Genomic DNA, 16,367 nt, shown 5'->3' on the forward strand with positions numbered 1-16,367 from the left:
TAAGTAAGTTATCTATCTTATCCGGTGGTGCTGAGTATTGAACAATTCACAGTAGTCTTGTCCAGTGGCTTTTGCAGAGGAGATAACTGGGGAGGGGCTATACCACCCCATGCCACACCCCTGGACATAGCCCCTGCTTAGAGAGCAATAGACCTAACAGATGCCATCCTTAGAGTCATGCTGCTTGCTTGAACAATCATGTTTTTTAAAAACAAAACACTGACAACAGAATAAAAATAGCACTGATGACGCATCAGTTTCTACCGTGTCACGGGTTGAAGTGACAAAACGTCCAGCACAGATTACTGTCATCTGAACTTTTAATCACAAACTGCTTCATGCCTATTTTATGCAGCAACAGCCTTGGAACTCTACCAAATATTGGTCATCAATCTGAAAATGACTGGCAGTCACATATCCCCAGTAATGGCAGGTTTCTGCAAACTGGAGCTTTGTGCAGGCTCATCCATTATTGCCCTCTTTATCCCTCCCATCTGTGGGATTTTTCAATACACAGTATATATGAATCATACGTGTCCTAAACGTGAACATTATGTGAGATTTAAAACCATGCCTGACAGCTGCGTGCGCCACGTGCATGTGCTTTAATGAAACACCTGCATATTTACAGATGTTAGCATCTGTTGCAAGTGCCCTGGTTTGAAGGTTTAATTTTAGATGAACAGCCAGATGGTACACAAGAGGATTACTACACTAAGCCTTTGTCATCTGCTGCAACACGCTGACTGTTTATAGGGAAATACAAGGTGGACTCCCGCTGGTCTCAGTCTGGTCTGAAGTGGGGAGAGCTAAATAAACATAAAAATATTTAAGTTTGAGGTTATTTAGTTGCAATTTTTTTAGACCACAGTTTACACCAAATAAATTTACAAGGTGCCCTAAGCTTGTTTTACAGGTCACTGAACTTTATCGCTCTGACTTACTGGCCAGAGCAGATATTTTTACTGCACCGTCGACACGGCACGTGAGCACAGGTGTTACTAAGAATAGCAGCATTTCATTGTGTACGAGTGCACCTGTGGGCTGTAACAGTAACAGAAACTTCTAGAAAGAATTCAACCACGGTTCTACTATTTATCCCAGTGTTTCTGTAAAATGTAAAACTGAATATCTGATTTTCATTGCACTGGATCCCAAAATTTGCTTTGCTATCTAATAACTTTAGTCAAGTGACAGAACATGTATTTTGGAACCTTAAATAGAAACTATAATCCTACTTAAGAAGAGCAAGTTTTAGAATGGTCTAATCTTAAGGGCTGCAAAATTTGAAACAGTCACACAGCAAAAGATCTATCTGTGCATGTTCATGACTCTCTCCCCCCATATTTTTCATAGCCGCATGAATTTGCATGCTGTCCAAAGGAGGGACATGTCACTGTGACAACCAAGAAACCACAGCTGTAGAAAAACTGTTGTATTTTAACCCAAACTGATCTTTTTCTAAACCTAAATGAGTAGCTTTTAATTCCAAAACTCCACAAAGCCATTTCCCAACACTAACCAAGTTCTTTGTTAATGTTTAAACTGAACCAAGTTGTTTTCAGTGCCCCAACTAACATATTTGGAATAAATAAATATAAAATACAATGAATGTTTGAAATATGGAACATGCCATGAAATTCATATTCTGAATGAGCAATCAACAGATTAGAGGTCATGACAATTTTACAAACTGCCATGACAGTGTGTACAGCAACGGAAGTAGAAGCACTCCTGTAGAATGTCCTTTTTCAGTATCATACCCTGAAATATAAACCACATATCCATTAATCGATCATAATTAACTCGTAATTACTTGATCAAAACAGTTTATTAATATGCATTATTATAATGCATATACAGCACAAGTATAGTTATTTGACTGTGGGCAGTATTTCATGTCACTTAACTAAGTTATCATTCCCAATACGTTATCCAGTGCAGACAAAATTCCAAAAAATCTCCATCAGCAACATGTGCCAAAAACATCACATGGACATATTTACTTTGTTTAAATTACTTTTATTCCCCCCCCCCAAAAAAAAAAAAAAAAACACATTACGAACCTCTTTAACCCATTACATAAGTGCTATACCAGAGAATTTCTTCAGCAATTACATCCAGCACAGTCTGTTTATTGTACTGTGAATGTGGACCAATCTATGGTTGACATATGTGGCCTTTTGGTTATTTTGTGACATTTTTCTGTATTTTCACTCCGAATAAAACCTGAAACACCACCAAGTGGAAATAAATAGAAACCAGAGAATAATACAAATGACTTCTGAGGGATGCAAAATTAAACTGACAGATTTAACTCATCTGTTAAAGCGGCCCAGGATAAACCAGATACTTTCAAAAATCAAAGTAAGATCTCTGTGTTATCTTCTTTACTTTGACAGGTATCTTGTACCACACAGTGCAATCCACATCTTTACATGCTTTCAAAGCATTCATGTTGATCTAGCAGTTAGATAGGATTTGTCTCTATAAGATAACATCTGGTTTATGCTGCTAGCAGTAAACATGCTGTCTCAGGCTCCGTGGAAGATAAAAGTGAAGCTCGAGTCATGATGGTGTTTACTTCCTCCTGCCGCTACCGCCGTTAGCTAGAATCATCACCAGCCTGATGAAAATATTCAGTGTGTCCATGTAAATCCCCATACACCTGTAAGATTAAATAAATGTATCAGATCCACATATCGGTACAAGTAGATTACCAACAATAATCTTCAAAACCAGTTATTTTTAGTGTACTTTAATTCCTGAAGTGACTTACGCATTGATAGGGTCATATTTCTGTACGCCATAGAGTGGGTGTGTCTCTGCCTTCTTGATAACCTTCTGTGTATCATAGAGGAGGAACATACTGAACAGGACCAGGCCTCCATAGATAGCAATGGAGTAGAGCCCTGCTCCAAATGCTGAGGTGGGTGGCAGGAACATTGATCCTGAAGAAGACAAAAGAAAGTTCAAATTGAGTCTGACAAGTACAATTTCTGTGCAGCTGTCAACTAAAAGTTACAATATAGAAAACTAATAAGTAGGTAATGATACAGCTCTAATACTGCACAACACACATATGCGAGTATGAATCTGATGTTTGGCTGTAGCTTCTGTAAAAACATTTGAAACTTGTAGCTGGCTGTCACAGACGTTAACTTGGGAGATTCAATTGTTAACCACCTTGCAGTTATTTATACATTTATATTAATTCATAAATATGTCTCAACTGCAAAGTGAACTGAATTTTGAAATAACTTCTGTTTTGCTTTTCTGGACAGAGACGCACACTATCCACCCCATTTTCTATTTACTTCTTATACCCAAACTACACCGTAGGTGTACACCTTCTCTTACAAAGTATCCAATAAGAAGATACGGAGAAGACTGAGAAAGCCCTTTTACAGGTACATTTCCCAATATACATTTCACTTCACCGACTCCACTACGGTTTAATTTGAACATATGCGTTACCCCTGACAACACACAAACACTGTGCTATGTATTACTTTTTAGCATTTAATTACTGTATAGTATTAAAATGCATTTCTACACAAAAATGATATCTACTGTAATCTCATGGGAATCAAAAATCATTTGGATGAAGAAAGAAAAACTAATTTACTTATCAGATTAGGTTTTTAAGCTGTATTTATATTGTCATTATGAAAATGTCAAGCTTTGTGTGGTTCTACAGGAACAAAAACACAATAAATACAGTCAAAATCCTGCATTCAATACTTTGCTTTAGTCTTAAAGCATTTAGTGGAATGATATGCATTTAGAAATTGTTTATCATAATATAAGTACTTCAGCACAGAACCACTTTGATGCAAAAAGGACACTGCTGTTTAAATATGTGACACCCTATAAATAGAGTGCATTGCATTAGGTTGGAGATCAGACTTTCAACAATGACAAAAAACACAACAACAACAAAAAAGCAGCCGCTCCCTTATACTTTTCAATGAAACCACAGAGTGAAATACAAAGATGATATTATCAGGAACATTTTCAGCCTGAATGTTCACTAGCTTGTAATACTCATGGCTATCTATAAACAAGATTGATGAAATAAAAGTGCTTTATACTAACCAAGAGAGGAGGCAAACACCACTCCAAGTCCAACAGCCAATGGCCCTCCCATATTGAGGAACTTCTCACTTGGGGCACACATTGCAACAGTAGACAGACCTCCCACGATGCCCGCGGTGTACCAGGCAGCCCTCACCATCAGAGGCCCTCCCAGGAGAGTGAGGGGGGCAATCACAGCACCCATCACGCCTTATCAATTATTGAAAAAAAAAAAAACCAGTTAAAAACAAAACAAAACGATTTCTTTTAAAAAACAAATGATATTAGTGCCATCAACTAGTGTATCGTTGAAGCAGCTTTTTCCTCTAACCTGTTCTAAGCCTGCCTTCTAGTGTTCACCCAAGGCAACTACATACCAGAGACAACAGGGCTGAGAAATTTCTTAAAAGATATTTAAAAACACAAACCTGCGTGGAGCATCCAAGCAAGATGTTTTGGCACTGGGCTGTGCTCATATGAAATTGACCTGACCAGCATGCCCGCACCAATCACAGCAGCAAAAGTTGCTCCAATTGCCTAGGTGGGAACAAACAAATCATCATATTAATAAGTTCAACGGAAAAATTCAAGCACATCAGATAAACTACGGTTTAAAAATTGGTATTTGACTAAACAAGCTCTGTAATATGTAATTCTAAGGTTAAAATAATAATGGTGCAGTGGAGTGAAGACCATTAAAAAACAAAAAAGCAAGCAAGTATTGTAAAGCTTACCAGCCAGGATCCTCTCATCATCAGACCCATTAAAGCTGGGGTCCTACTCACAGCTACAGCTGACAGAGCCGTCAGCCCAACACTGCCTGCAAAGTACATGTAGGTAGAGTGGATCCTGTCCTTCACATACTGAGGCCAGATCCTGTAAGATGAAAAGAAGCCTTTAGTTTGTATGATACCATCACTTTTCTACTGGTCTGCATTTCAAAATAAAATTCAAGTGCTGTTGGTAAAATAAATCTGTTACTCACATTGCTTTCTCTATGGCACCGATATCATTAGCCATGCCAAGTCCATAATAGCACAGAGCTCCAAGGCCAACTGCTGCACCTCCAGCCAGTATCATTCTCCCCATGCTATCGACTTCAGACACAACACAAAAATCATTTGAGACACAGTTTACATTTTTGCCTCAGAGGAAAAAAGATTTACTATAACAAAACCATTTCAAACCATGAAATCTCACATATTTCTAAAAATGAAGTTGCATTGCAGGATTTACATTTTAAAATACTTGTTATTTATCTAATACTGGGTTTTGAGTCCCACCCCCAGCCAATTAATCACAGGTAAGACAGTTTTTTTTCTCACCTGAATGTATGACATATGGTGTAAACAGTATGTGATAATGAAATCTCTTGGTCCCCTTTCAACACTTGTTAAATCATCTATCAGAAACCTTGGGCTAACTTTTGATTCCACTCTCACTTTGGATGTTCATGTCAAATCTCAGGTTCAGTCTTGCTTTTATTACTTAAGAAACATTAATAAATTAAGTCATCTTTGTCTTGAAAGGTGCTATACAAATAAAATTTTACTTATCTATCCATAGACATGAATAACAAAAAAAATGTGAAAGCTTAACAGGTCACCCTTAAGTCAGTAGACAGCATAGAATTCAGGCTATATACGAGTAGAAAATATGTAACGGTGCCAAATGAAGTATGTATCAAAGCATTTACTTTTGATGGCTGTATCAGTGGCTGGTTCAAAAGCTGCTTCCTTTAGCTGGTCTCTGGTTGTCTTTGCACGGCGAAACCCAAACCTGGCCTTTGAGGAATAACCCTGAAAGAAGAAGCAGCAGCTTTACATGACTCTTCAAATGTTGAACATGAGTTAGGGTTTCACACCCACCATCAATCAAAAGTAGGGAAGCAGCAAATACCCAGTTTCAAAAAAATACCATGTTTACATAACAAATTAGAGCAGTGGCAATCTGACATTTGCACTGTTTCTAGTCCAGCTGCAAGTTGCACCCCCTGTGATCATTACAAACTTATGACTAAAATTTCTAAGGTGTTCTACCAATATTATCCAAGATGAAAAATTAAGCATAGCTGCATTTTTAGTACTTTACAAAGCAATGGTTTTTAGGCATGTTTTGCCCATACGTGCATTGACCTGTACAAAAAAGCATCCTAATTTTTTTTTTTTTTTATTGTATTGGTTAAGAAAGGCATTATTGACCATCTGAACCGATTGCGTGTTGCTTTGCCGTCCACTCAACTTGATTATAGCTTGCCTCTACCACCTTATCAGACAGCTTCATAAAGTCGGTAGAAGTCCATAAAACTCGGTTCCAATACTATTTTGAAGGCCATAATTTTCTTAAAGCACATATGTTTACTTTCTAGGTTTTTCTTTGGCTTGATTGGCAACAATCGTAAACACCTCCCAATAAACAACGCTGACATCTGTGAAGCAGCTGAAGCCATAACATGCAAAACGATGAAAATGTGGCCCAAGTGCAACCCACAATTGATATTAAAAGCACTGACTCAGGTGTCAGCATTACTGCTACAACTCAGCCATATATGTGGTCCAGATGGCAGGTGTGCCTAAACATACAGTTTATCACAGCTGTCAAAACCAGCACATGTAATAACCCGTGTAAAAAGCCTGACTCATGACATTTGGACCACACAACAAAGATTAGGCCCAAATGTGATGGTATATTTTCTACTGACATTTTTCCTTTATTTTACTTCACTATGTATTAATTGGTGTATAGCTGAGACGAAAGCCCAAATACTTGCCAGGAGGCACTATATTTGGGAAACACTGCTAAAAAGTCTGGCTAATGAAGCATAGAAATGCCACAAAGCATAGAAATGCCAAAAAAGCTGTGTGTGTGTGTGTGTGTGTGTGTGTGTGTGTGTGTGTGTGTGTGTGTGTGTGTGTGAGTGAGTGCCTGGCGACAAAGTTTACAGTACCTGCTGGGGCCTGAGCAAGGGTGAACAGGTCTTCAGGATGGGTGACCGCAGGGCTGGGGAGCCCTGAGTGAGCAGTGGTCGGAGCCCAGCAAGCGGGAGAGCCTTCAGGCACGTTAGCCTCGCCACCAACATTGTCACGATATATTACTGTCCCGTGTCACTCTAAAACACAAACACGGAGAAGAATTTTTTTGAGAGGAATTCGTGTGACAGAAAGCTGAACTTTGAGCTAAGAGTCACAAAAACAGTGTAAAATGTGCTCTTGCACTAAAAAACGCCACAAAAATTGAGCTAGCTAATGCCGTAATATCATGCGACTAACCCTTAGCCTAACCCTTAGCCTAACGACCGCTGAACAAACACATATTTAACTACAGACTAAATATGTCTTATCTGTTATATGATTACAACGTTCAAAATACTAAATAGAAAGTAAATGTTACATACCGAGAGAAATGTCGTCTATCACCTTTCCAGAAACAAGACGCCACGGTTTTGTAACCTTCCTGAAAATTCTTTACTTATGCGTCATCACTAAGCGACAGATTTGATGGGAATTGTAGTTCTAACGCAGTGATCCTCAATATTGCGTTAAAGACGTTATACCTTTTAAAGCATTCGGCTGATAAAGAGAAAATGATCTTAATGCGAATAAAGTACATGTAAAATTTCCCGTAAACAACCTGCGGCTGCAAGAGTTTATTCAACAACCTATCAGAGGTTAAGTCTCCATGGCATGACAGTGTTATATAATTTGCATTATTACATCATTGTTTTTTAAAGTTTACTACTGAGAGAGTAATAGCAAAAATGTGTTATGTTGTTTTTAACCGATCAAAGAACAGTTAATTAAAACAATGCATTTTGTTTAGTAATTATTGTCAACAGTTCTTTAGAGGGTGGCATTTTCAGTGTTTATCTCTGATGTGCTCTAATCACACTGCTACCAAAAAACTGTTTATCATCTTTTCTCAGAAAAATATTTTTTTAAAAACCTTTATAAACAACTGAATGCATACCTAACAACTCATTATGATGAGTACCAATCAGATTTCATCACCAATTAAACCCATCAACAACCTAAAGACCTAAAGATCACCAGTAATTAGAAGACTCATGATCGACACTGACTCTTGACTTCTTAATTCAAAGTCTTTATGATTTTGTTGATTTAGATATGTCATCATGTCTAAAGGGTAGAGGTTTCTACATTTCGATTAATAGTTTGAGATCAGCACAAATTTAAAAATTCAATCAGTGGTTCCTCAAATGTCTGTTCTTGGTCCATTACTCTCGAATCTTCCTGCTCTCTCTTGGCCCTATCATAAAGAATAATAAATAAAGAAGAATAAAATATCCAATGCGGATGATACACATAACTGTGTGTGCGTGTTTACGTTTATTTTTTGTAAACTTATATTCCTCTGGGGTTTTTTGTTTTTACTTTAATGTTACTGTACATTTTAAGTTTTTTTTATCTTGATATTAACCATGTTAAGTTTAAATGTAATGAAATGTGTCATATAAATAAAACTGACATTAAATTGACACTTCCATACTGTTGTGTACTCAAACCCCTTTTAAAAGGTCATATGTTGAATTATTACGTTATCCATGTATGCAAAAACAATATCATCCTGCAAAGAAGCCATACAAAATTGCTCTTTAGGTTACACTAAAGTAAAAATGTAAAGTAAGATTGACCCAGCCTATCTTTAACGACGCTATTATGATATCATATCATGTAAAAGAAAACCATGTTTATTTGCAGACCACCTTGTTCTCTCTGTAACCTCTATGTTATACTTTTCTCCACTAGGTGGAGTGCTCGCCCTTTTTTTTGCGACGACATTAAAAACTAAAAAGTAAAACCTAAAACTGACCCCCAAAAGGAACACATAGGCTATTATTTAGGTAGCACCGCTATATTTAACCTATATTGTTTACCATGTCGTTTATGTGTGCAAAGTCAGCTTTTTACTTTAAAGAAATGGTCCGTGAGGGGCCGTGGCAGTGCGCCAGTGCTCCCTGAAGCTCCGCTCCTTTGGACCAAAGTTTCCCGTGTGATTCAGTGACTCGCAACTGTTGGATAGATTTGTCATTCAGATCAGCGAGCAGCCTGACCTGCAGCCCCCTCAAACATGATTTCATCTCATCTACGAGTTTTGCTCACTGAAACTAGGCCAGCCTCTCCTTTTGAATTCGATTGTTTTCTGTCATACAAGTGAAGCAGTCTTGGCAAAGTAATGGAATTAATTTCTCTCCGGAGTCGCTCTTTGAGGGAAGGCTGATCAAGTGGATGAAAAGCGGGACGCCTTCAGAGACCGCAGTTCATTTATAATGGTGGGTACAGAGAGCGGACAAGCTGTTCTTTACATATTCGCATGATATTTTAGAAATGAATAAAGAAAAACTAACACGTCATTAATAACACTTGGCTACAACGACATCACTCCAAGTGACTCGTGACTTTTCATTCAGTTTTTTTTCTTTTTTTTATTAAGAAAGCATGATTTCGGTTTGTCCTTGTGACCCTTTAATGCGGCACATGATCTCCAGAGAGACTGCTGCTTCAGTCTGACTTCCTCCCCCCTTTGCCCTTCTGTCTTTTAGTGTGGCATCTTTATAAACTAACAGATAAAGTTGCCGGAAAATTAGCACAATTTATTTACAGTAAAAACCTGCCCTCTGCATAAACAACTGCATGCATATGTTTATGGCGAACAGATGTGTTGCATGACCCCCACAGCTGCTCTGAAATAACCACAATGACTAAACACACATGCATATCCCCCAGCATAATCTTAATTAATGGGGTATAGGTCATATCGTGGGGAAAATGGGTTGTTTCATTCTTGTCTATTCTATGTCTATTTTACTCAGACCTTTACCCTTAAACTAAAACCAGTTAGGGCTGCGTCCATACAACTCGAATGATTTTAGCAGTTTCTACAGGTTTGTAGCCCAAACTCATTCACTATTAATTCAATAAACTATTGGAAAAGTTTTTAGTGACTGAGTAAATAACTTAGAGTACAATATTTCCTCCGATGATTATAAAAATCTTCCCATAATGACTTAATGCAACTAAATATATACAAAAAATTCCCCACTGTAATCCCTTTATCTTTTTTTATCTATCAGAAAAATGTGTTGGACACCGCAGTGCACATTTGCAATGCAATCTCGAGCAAGATGGGTTTGGTTGGCTGGTGTTTAATTTGTCTCCACATAAGATTTACATTAAATAAGAGGCAGCTATTAAAAGCATTTGTAACAAGATGATAAATGGTGCAGTGGCAGTTTTGTTATGAGCAGATGATCAAACGTGTCATATGCCTCAGTGGTTTGTGAATATTCAAGAATGTCAGCTTCTTTTTTTCTGCTTTACCCAGCAGATGCAATAGGCTGAGATAATTGGTGTACATCTAATTTACCATATAAATGACAAAACATCAGACTACTTATTTTCTTGATGAATGGTTGATGTTGAATATTTTTGTTTATTTTGAATCATATATGAGGAGAACTACACACTCAATCCCATAGAACTGTAAGTGTTACAGAAAGAGACATTTTTGCTGCTAATCATCCTCTTGTGTCTTATTTATTAAGCTAAATCATTTTTGCTATATGTCGTAATTTGTTAATGCACAACAGTATTACACAGAGTGCACAACAGCTGTACTCTATCTTTCCATGTGCTAAATATCTGTTGGCTTGGTCAGACATTGGAAATTCATTTGCTCACTTTAAAAACTCCCATGGGTTTGAAGACTCACTCATTTAATTTGGTGCAGTTGTCTTATCTGACCAGTTCTAGATGACTTGGAACATCCACGAGCTTAGTCACTGACCCTGTGACGTCTGAATGACCTGAAAGTTTATGTTCTGCAATCTCTACCCAAAGGAAGGTTTAAACTCACTCCATGTGTAAAGAGGCCTTTGTGGTTGTGGCATGCGGCAAGGTGGTGCAAGACAGCGCTGAGTTTTCCTTCCAGTGAAAACGTGTCTCAGTATACAGGCTGTTCACCTTTTCATTACGTGCCGTTCCACGTCAACAGTGCTCTATTGGAGCTGTAAACTTCCCATTCCCACTCAGAGAATTTCACAGGGAGTGTCTAACCATTCCCCGTGTTTAGACTGCAGTCATCTGAACTGGCTTCTGTTCTCAAACATGGCCCTGGACAGAAGTTGTAACAGGATGTGAGAAGCGGACCTCCAGGTGTGAAACACAGAAAGGCAAAGACATTAAAGAATTGAGAAAACAGTGGTCATCCAACTGGGTTTCCAACAGGATTTGGCATCTTATCGTAGCCTGATGCAGTTAAATGAAAAGGTTGGCCTGTTACTTATGGATCTTAACCCCCACCTCCACCCCACAACCTCCCAAAAAACAGCAGTTTGATGATGCTTTGCAAATATCCTCCAGGTGGAGGCTGCCTCATTTGCTCTTGCTGTGGTATTGACCCAACACTAGCAGACAAGGTAAGCAGGATTATGCTTAATTCTCAAGATTAGTCAGGGATCTGAGTCAAGCTGCCATTATCTTAAAAGTGAACCAATATTAATCTTTCAAGAATGTGCAAGACATTCACAAATAGTCCCCATTAAATCCACCCTTATCTTCATTTGATTACCCACCACTTGCCCTCTGCAGACTTATAAAACAACTGAATGGCCTCCAGGCTCAGAGCATGGCAATTTATGGTTCAGTGACAAGCAGGATTTCCCCTTTCAATTCCACGACTCTGCAGTCCTGTTAGCATTTGGACTTCTATTAGTCCTTGTGTAAGATATCCTCCTGGTGTTGAGGAGGAGTAGCTGGCAATTTGGACTGTTCTGTTATCTACATCAGTGGGAGGTAAAGGATCTCACTCCAAGCCAGACAACTCTGGAGTTTTTTTGGCAAGCAGCTTGACAGCTGTGGGATTGCAGTTTAATTGACAAAATTGTCCTTGATTGCAGTCTGTACCCACATTTCTTTGTGCCCTAATAGTTGTTTATCCACTCATTTTTGAAAGCAACTTCTACAAAGACTAACTCATAAATACAGTTTGCACCATCCCTCAGACTTGCAGTGGTGGGTGGGCATGTACCTGAAACGCACTGCTGCACTTAAAGATAACAAGTACTTCCTCATGGCAAGGACTAGCTTAAATTCCAATGGGAAACAATGTGTTATACCTTTTTGTATTTTTAGCATCTTCTTATAGGTGGGTTTTTTTCTTTAGTAAGTGACTCTCATCATAGTTTTGCAGAACACAGTGGTGCTGTATGCAACTAACAAATTCAGAAATAAAAGAAGAGTGGAACCTCTGTGACTCAGCATCACAGTGCATTGTTAGGTTCCCCATTTACAAAAATAGTGTTCTACCACAGCCTTGCTCAAATGTGTAAAATTTGTAGCTGACAGTTTGATGTTCATTTCATTTGCAGGATAAAACATTTTCTACAACAGGGAACACAAATAACTGGATGGCTCTTTAAGAACGCAACTGGTGACTTGGCGAGATTGGCAGAAGCTATTAAGAAGCAGTCTGTAAAAGCATATCCAGGCTCAGCCACATCCAAGAATGAAGATCAAATACACTCTACCCATTGTCTTTTTTATGGCACTTGTTATCATTGAGAAAGAAAACAACATTATCTCAAGGTAAGTCAATTTCAATCACGAAAGGAGGATTGAATTCTTTTCTGAGCGAGATATTAGATATTAAAAAAATGCTTTAGACGTCAAGGCTCTGACTCTATGTTAACCTGAAATGTAACATGCGTTTGGTTTCTCTCATGCTTTCAGGGTGTCAGATAAGCTAAAGCAGACCCCTCAAACCTCTCAACAACCCAGCAGTTTGTCCAACGTACTGCTGAAGCACAGTAGTTTCCGTCTGTCAATCAGCAAGAGGAATGTCACGCTGATGAAGCCGCGGGTGGAGGACTACAGCGAGCACCGAGGGGCATTGAGAAGGGGTAGAAAACACATTCTCCTGCTAACCACGACTAGGACAGGCTCTTCATTTGTGGGCGAGTTTTTCAACCAGCAGGGAGAAAACATGTTTTACCTGTTTGAGCCTCTGTGGCACGTGGAAAAGATGTTGACTTTGGACACTGGAGGCACCAATGCTACAGCGGCAGCCAAAGCATACCGTGATGTGCTCCAAAAACTCTTACTGTGTGACTTTTCTTTGCTAGAAACCTTCATCGACCCCCTTCCCGTGGACCACATCACCCCAGCCCTGTTTCGCAGGGAGTCCAGCAGCTCTCTGTGTGAGAAGTCTGTCTGCAGCCCTGTTGTCAAAGGGGTTTTTGAACGATATCACTGTAAAACCAGACGCTGTGGTCCCCTGAACCTGACAATGGCGTCTGAATCCTGCCTTAAGAAAGAGCACATTGCCATCAAGTCGGTACGAGTGCGCCAGCTCGAGACTCTGCGTCCTTTGGCTGAGGACACACGTCTTGATGTAAAATTCATCCAGCTGGTTCGCGATCCCCGGGCTATCTTGGCATCACGTATGGTGGCCTTTGCAGCCAAATACAAGAACTGGAAGGAGTGGGCCATGGGTGGAAATGTTCCTATTGACGATGACGAGGTGAGGAAGTTAAAAGGAAATTGCGACAATATCAAAATGTCTGCCGAGTTTGGCCTCAGACAGCCATTTTGGCTGCGCAGGCGATACATGCTGGTGCGGTATGAGGACATTGCTCGGTTCCCCATGAAGAAAGCAACCGAGATGTACAAGTTTACTGGAATCCCATTCACTCCACAAGTGAAATCCTGGATTCTGAAGAACACCCAGGCCTCGAAGGAGACAAGCGGAGTTTACTCTACACAGAAAAACTCATCTGAACAAGTGGAGAAATGGAGGTTCAAGCTTCCATTCAAGATAGCCCAAGTGGTACAGAGAGTTTGTGGACCAACAATGAAGCTTTTTGGGTACAAATTTGTGAGCAGTGAGGAAATGCTAACAGATAAATCTATCAGTCTCATTGAGGACAAAGTGTTCAGCTTTTTATAGATTTTAAAAAATGTTAACTCCAACACTTGATGCAGAAAATTTCAACCTTTCTAAAGCCTCTGTGATAAATTATTTTTATGAAGATCCTGATACAGAGTGATATATTTTCTGATAATGTCCTATTTAAAGTTTTTTTTACTATTTAAAACAATTTGACAAAGAATAGACTGTTGAGCAGAAAATACACATGAAACGTTTAACTATGAAAGCAACAGTCTGGAGTTTTGATAAAATCTTCACATAGAGCACATCTTTGTTTTTGCACTCTGCACAATTTCTTTTCCTGTCTTACACAAATGGTGCTTTCAGCTCGTCCTGCAAACCACTCCCATATTTGTTCCTTAGCAAATATAGAAAGTTATTAGGAAGAGCTTTTGAGCAACAATGAGCTGTTTCAAACATTTCCAGGAACCTCAATTAGTTATTTTTGTAAAGTCACTCCTTAGCAACATATGCTGCTCTTATGCCAAAGAACCTTGCAGAAACCGCTTTGTATAGCAATGCTCATATACTTGAGAGGAAATACCAGTGTCTTGCCAGGCAACTTCACTTTCGTCATTTATAGGTAATGTCCCATGATGATTTATTTATTTTTTCCATTTGCTAAACAGTCATTATGACAAAGTGTCTGAATGTGCCCCACAGGTTCTACCCCCACTATGCAGGGGTGTTTTTGCACATGTATGCTGTAGTTTTTTGTACATGAAAATGTGTTCAGGAATATAAGCACCCATCCTGTAAAACAGACTGTAACAGTGCTACTTTATGTTAACATTCCAACTGCAGCTGGTTTGCAGAATCGTGCAAAGTTTGTCAGGAGGTCTCTGTCTTTTGAAACAAGCCTCTTGGCTTTTGGTAACAGGCCTTGACGCTCTGGCCTGTCAGGCGATTTGTTGACACAGAACCTGTTCTTTTTTTTATTTTTGAAAAGAAAAAGCTTGTTGCAATAAATCTTTACAGTTGAAAAACGCTTTATTTCTGAAGAGGACATATTTTTCACATGAAAGCACTCCATCCAGGAGTGTTCAAATTCAATAAATTGTCTGAAAAAATTTTACATTCTGCTGACAGGAGCATATTGAGCATGAGCACATCCCATTTTGTCATCTTTGTCAGATATTTTTTAAAAAGAGGCTAAACAATGACAGTGTAACAGGAAGCAAATATGGCACATCACAGCCATACATACACAGATGGTGTAAAATAAAACAACACAGATGGCGTAAAATAAAACAAACACAGTAAACAGCTCTCCTGTAGAATCCCACTTCAATCAGTGTTAGCGGGGGTTTGCTTGTAGCTACATCCTGTATTTGCTTATGTAGCAACATTAATTTAGCAAAGAGTGATGAAGGATGGACACAAGTGGACACTGAAAGATTCTTTGCAGTCTTTAGAAAAAGATCACAGTGAAATCGGTGTTTTCCAGATGGTTTCCGACAATACTCTAACATCTGAAGAGACTTTGCGTGGGTACAGTGGGCACAGTTGGACTGATTGAAACTTTGACCAGATGTTGGGGCTAAATGAAAAATCAAAGCATTTATCACGATGGTGCCACCCAATGTCAGGTTCAATGTCAAGTGCATATATGGTACAGATATCTGTGGATATAAGGGACAGAACAAGTCATACCAATAGATAAAAATATGAAAATGAAATAAAAATGTATCCTTTTTTAACCATGAAGCATTCACACTATTGAGATCCTGTTTCTCTTTATTCTATCTTCTACCTTCTACCTTATTATTCTAGTTGCTCAGTTCTTTGCTGGTTAACTACTCCCCCAGTTTTCATCCGATTTTCACCATTCAAATTTTAAACTGTTCTGCTCTTTCTGCTAATGCCTCCTATATTTGTTGGTGCTAGTAACTTTTATACTATACAACACTATAAATAGTAAGCTTTTTATGCCATGTTTGACCCATTTACAGTAGATGAATAGGACCACATTAGAAGTGTGTTCGCTGATTTAGCTTGCCAGGGTGAGCTGTGTTCGAATCCCACTCATGGCAACATTTTTTTCAGTAGACAGGTTAATTTTTTAAACTCTTTTCAACCAAAAATTTCAGCTTCTTCACCTCTTTTCAGCAGAAAATTCAGCTTTTTCACCTCTTGTCAGCACAGATTTCAGCTTCTTCACCTCTTTTCAGCAGATAGTTCTTCAGCTGTTTTCAGCAGATTCCACTACACAGCATTCACACTGCATTTTCGCAGGAAATGCAAGTTTTTCTAGTTGAAAATGCCTTTGTCTCATTTCAGTCTCAACTCAGTTTTTATTGTTGTTGTTTATGTCTGGCCCTTTTATCTCTGAAACAATCAGCACT

At 38.8% G+C, this 16,367-nt stretch overlaps 2 protein-coding genes across 3 annotated transcripts; one reads left to right on the plus strand and one right to left on the minus strand.

Annotated features, from left to right (window-relative positions):
- Positions 1-2,006: 2,006 nt before the first annotated feature.
- ghitm (growth hormone inducible transmembrane protein) lies at positions 2,007-7,628 on the minus strand. Its single transcript, XM_026178478.2, has 9 exons — positions 7,472-7,628; positions 7,025-7,186; positions 5,774-5,876; positions 5,063-5,174; positions 4,812-4,953; positions 4,506-4,614; positions 4,099-4,287; positions 2,780-2,951; positions 2,007-2,668 (listed from the first exon to the last, which is right to left on the minus strand). The coding sequence occupies exons 2-9, from the start codon at positions 7,154-7,156 to the stop codon at positions 2,581-2,583; spliced, it is 1,047 nt and encodes a 348-aa protein (XP_026034263.2). The 5' UTR covers positions 7,157-7,186; positions 7,472-7,628; the 3' UTR covers positions 2,007-2,580.
- A 1,228-nt stretch (positions 7,629-8,856) lies between these two features.
- Positions 8,857-15,010, plus strand: chst3b (carbohydrate (chondroitin 6) sulfotransferase 3b). 2 transcript variants are annotated; one of them, XM_026178655.2, is made up of 3 exons: positions 8,857-11,512; positions 12,464-12,680; positions 12,825-15,010. In XM_026178655.2, exons 2-3 carry the CDS (start codon positions 12,601-12,603, stop codon positions 14,038-14,040), a joined length of 1,296 nt encoding a protein of 431 aa, XP_026034440.2. In that variant the 5' UTR covers positions 8,857-11,512; positions 12,464-12,600; the 3' UTR covers positions 14,041-15,010. The 2 variants fall into 2 exon arrangements, with proteins under 2 accessions (XP_026034440.2, XP_026034439.2); XM_026178654.2 differs by having other exon boundaries at positions 8,857-9,367.
- The last annotated feature ends 1,357 nt before the right edge of the window (positions 15,011-16,367 follow it).

Source organism: Astatotilapia calliptera, chromosome 8, assembly GCF_964374335.1.
Source record: "Astatotilapia calliptera chromosome 8, fAstCal68.1, whole genome shotgun sequence".
NCBI lineage: Eukaryota > Metazoa > Chordata > Actinopteri > Cichliformes > Cichlidae > Astatotilapia > Astatotilapia calliptera.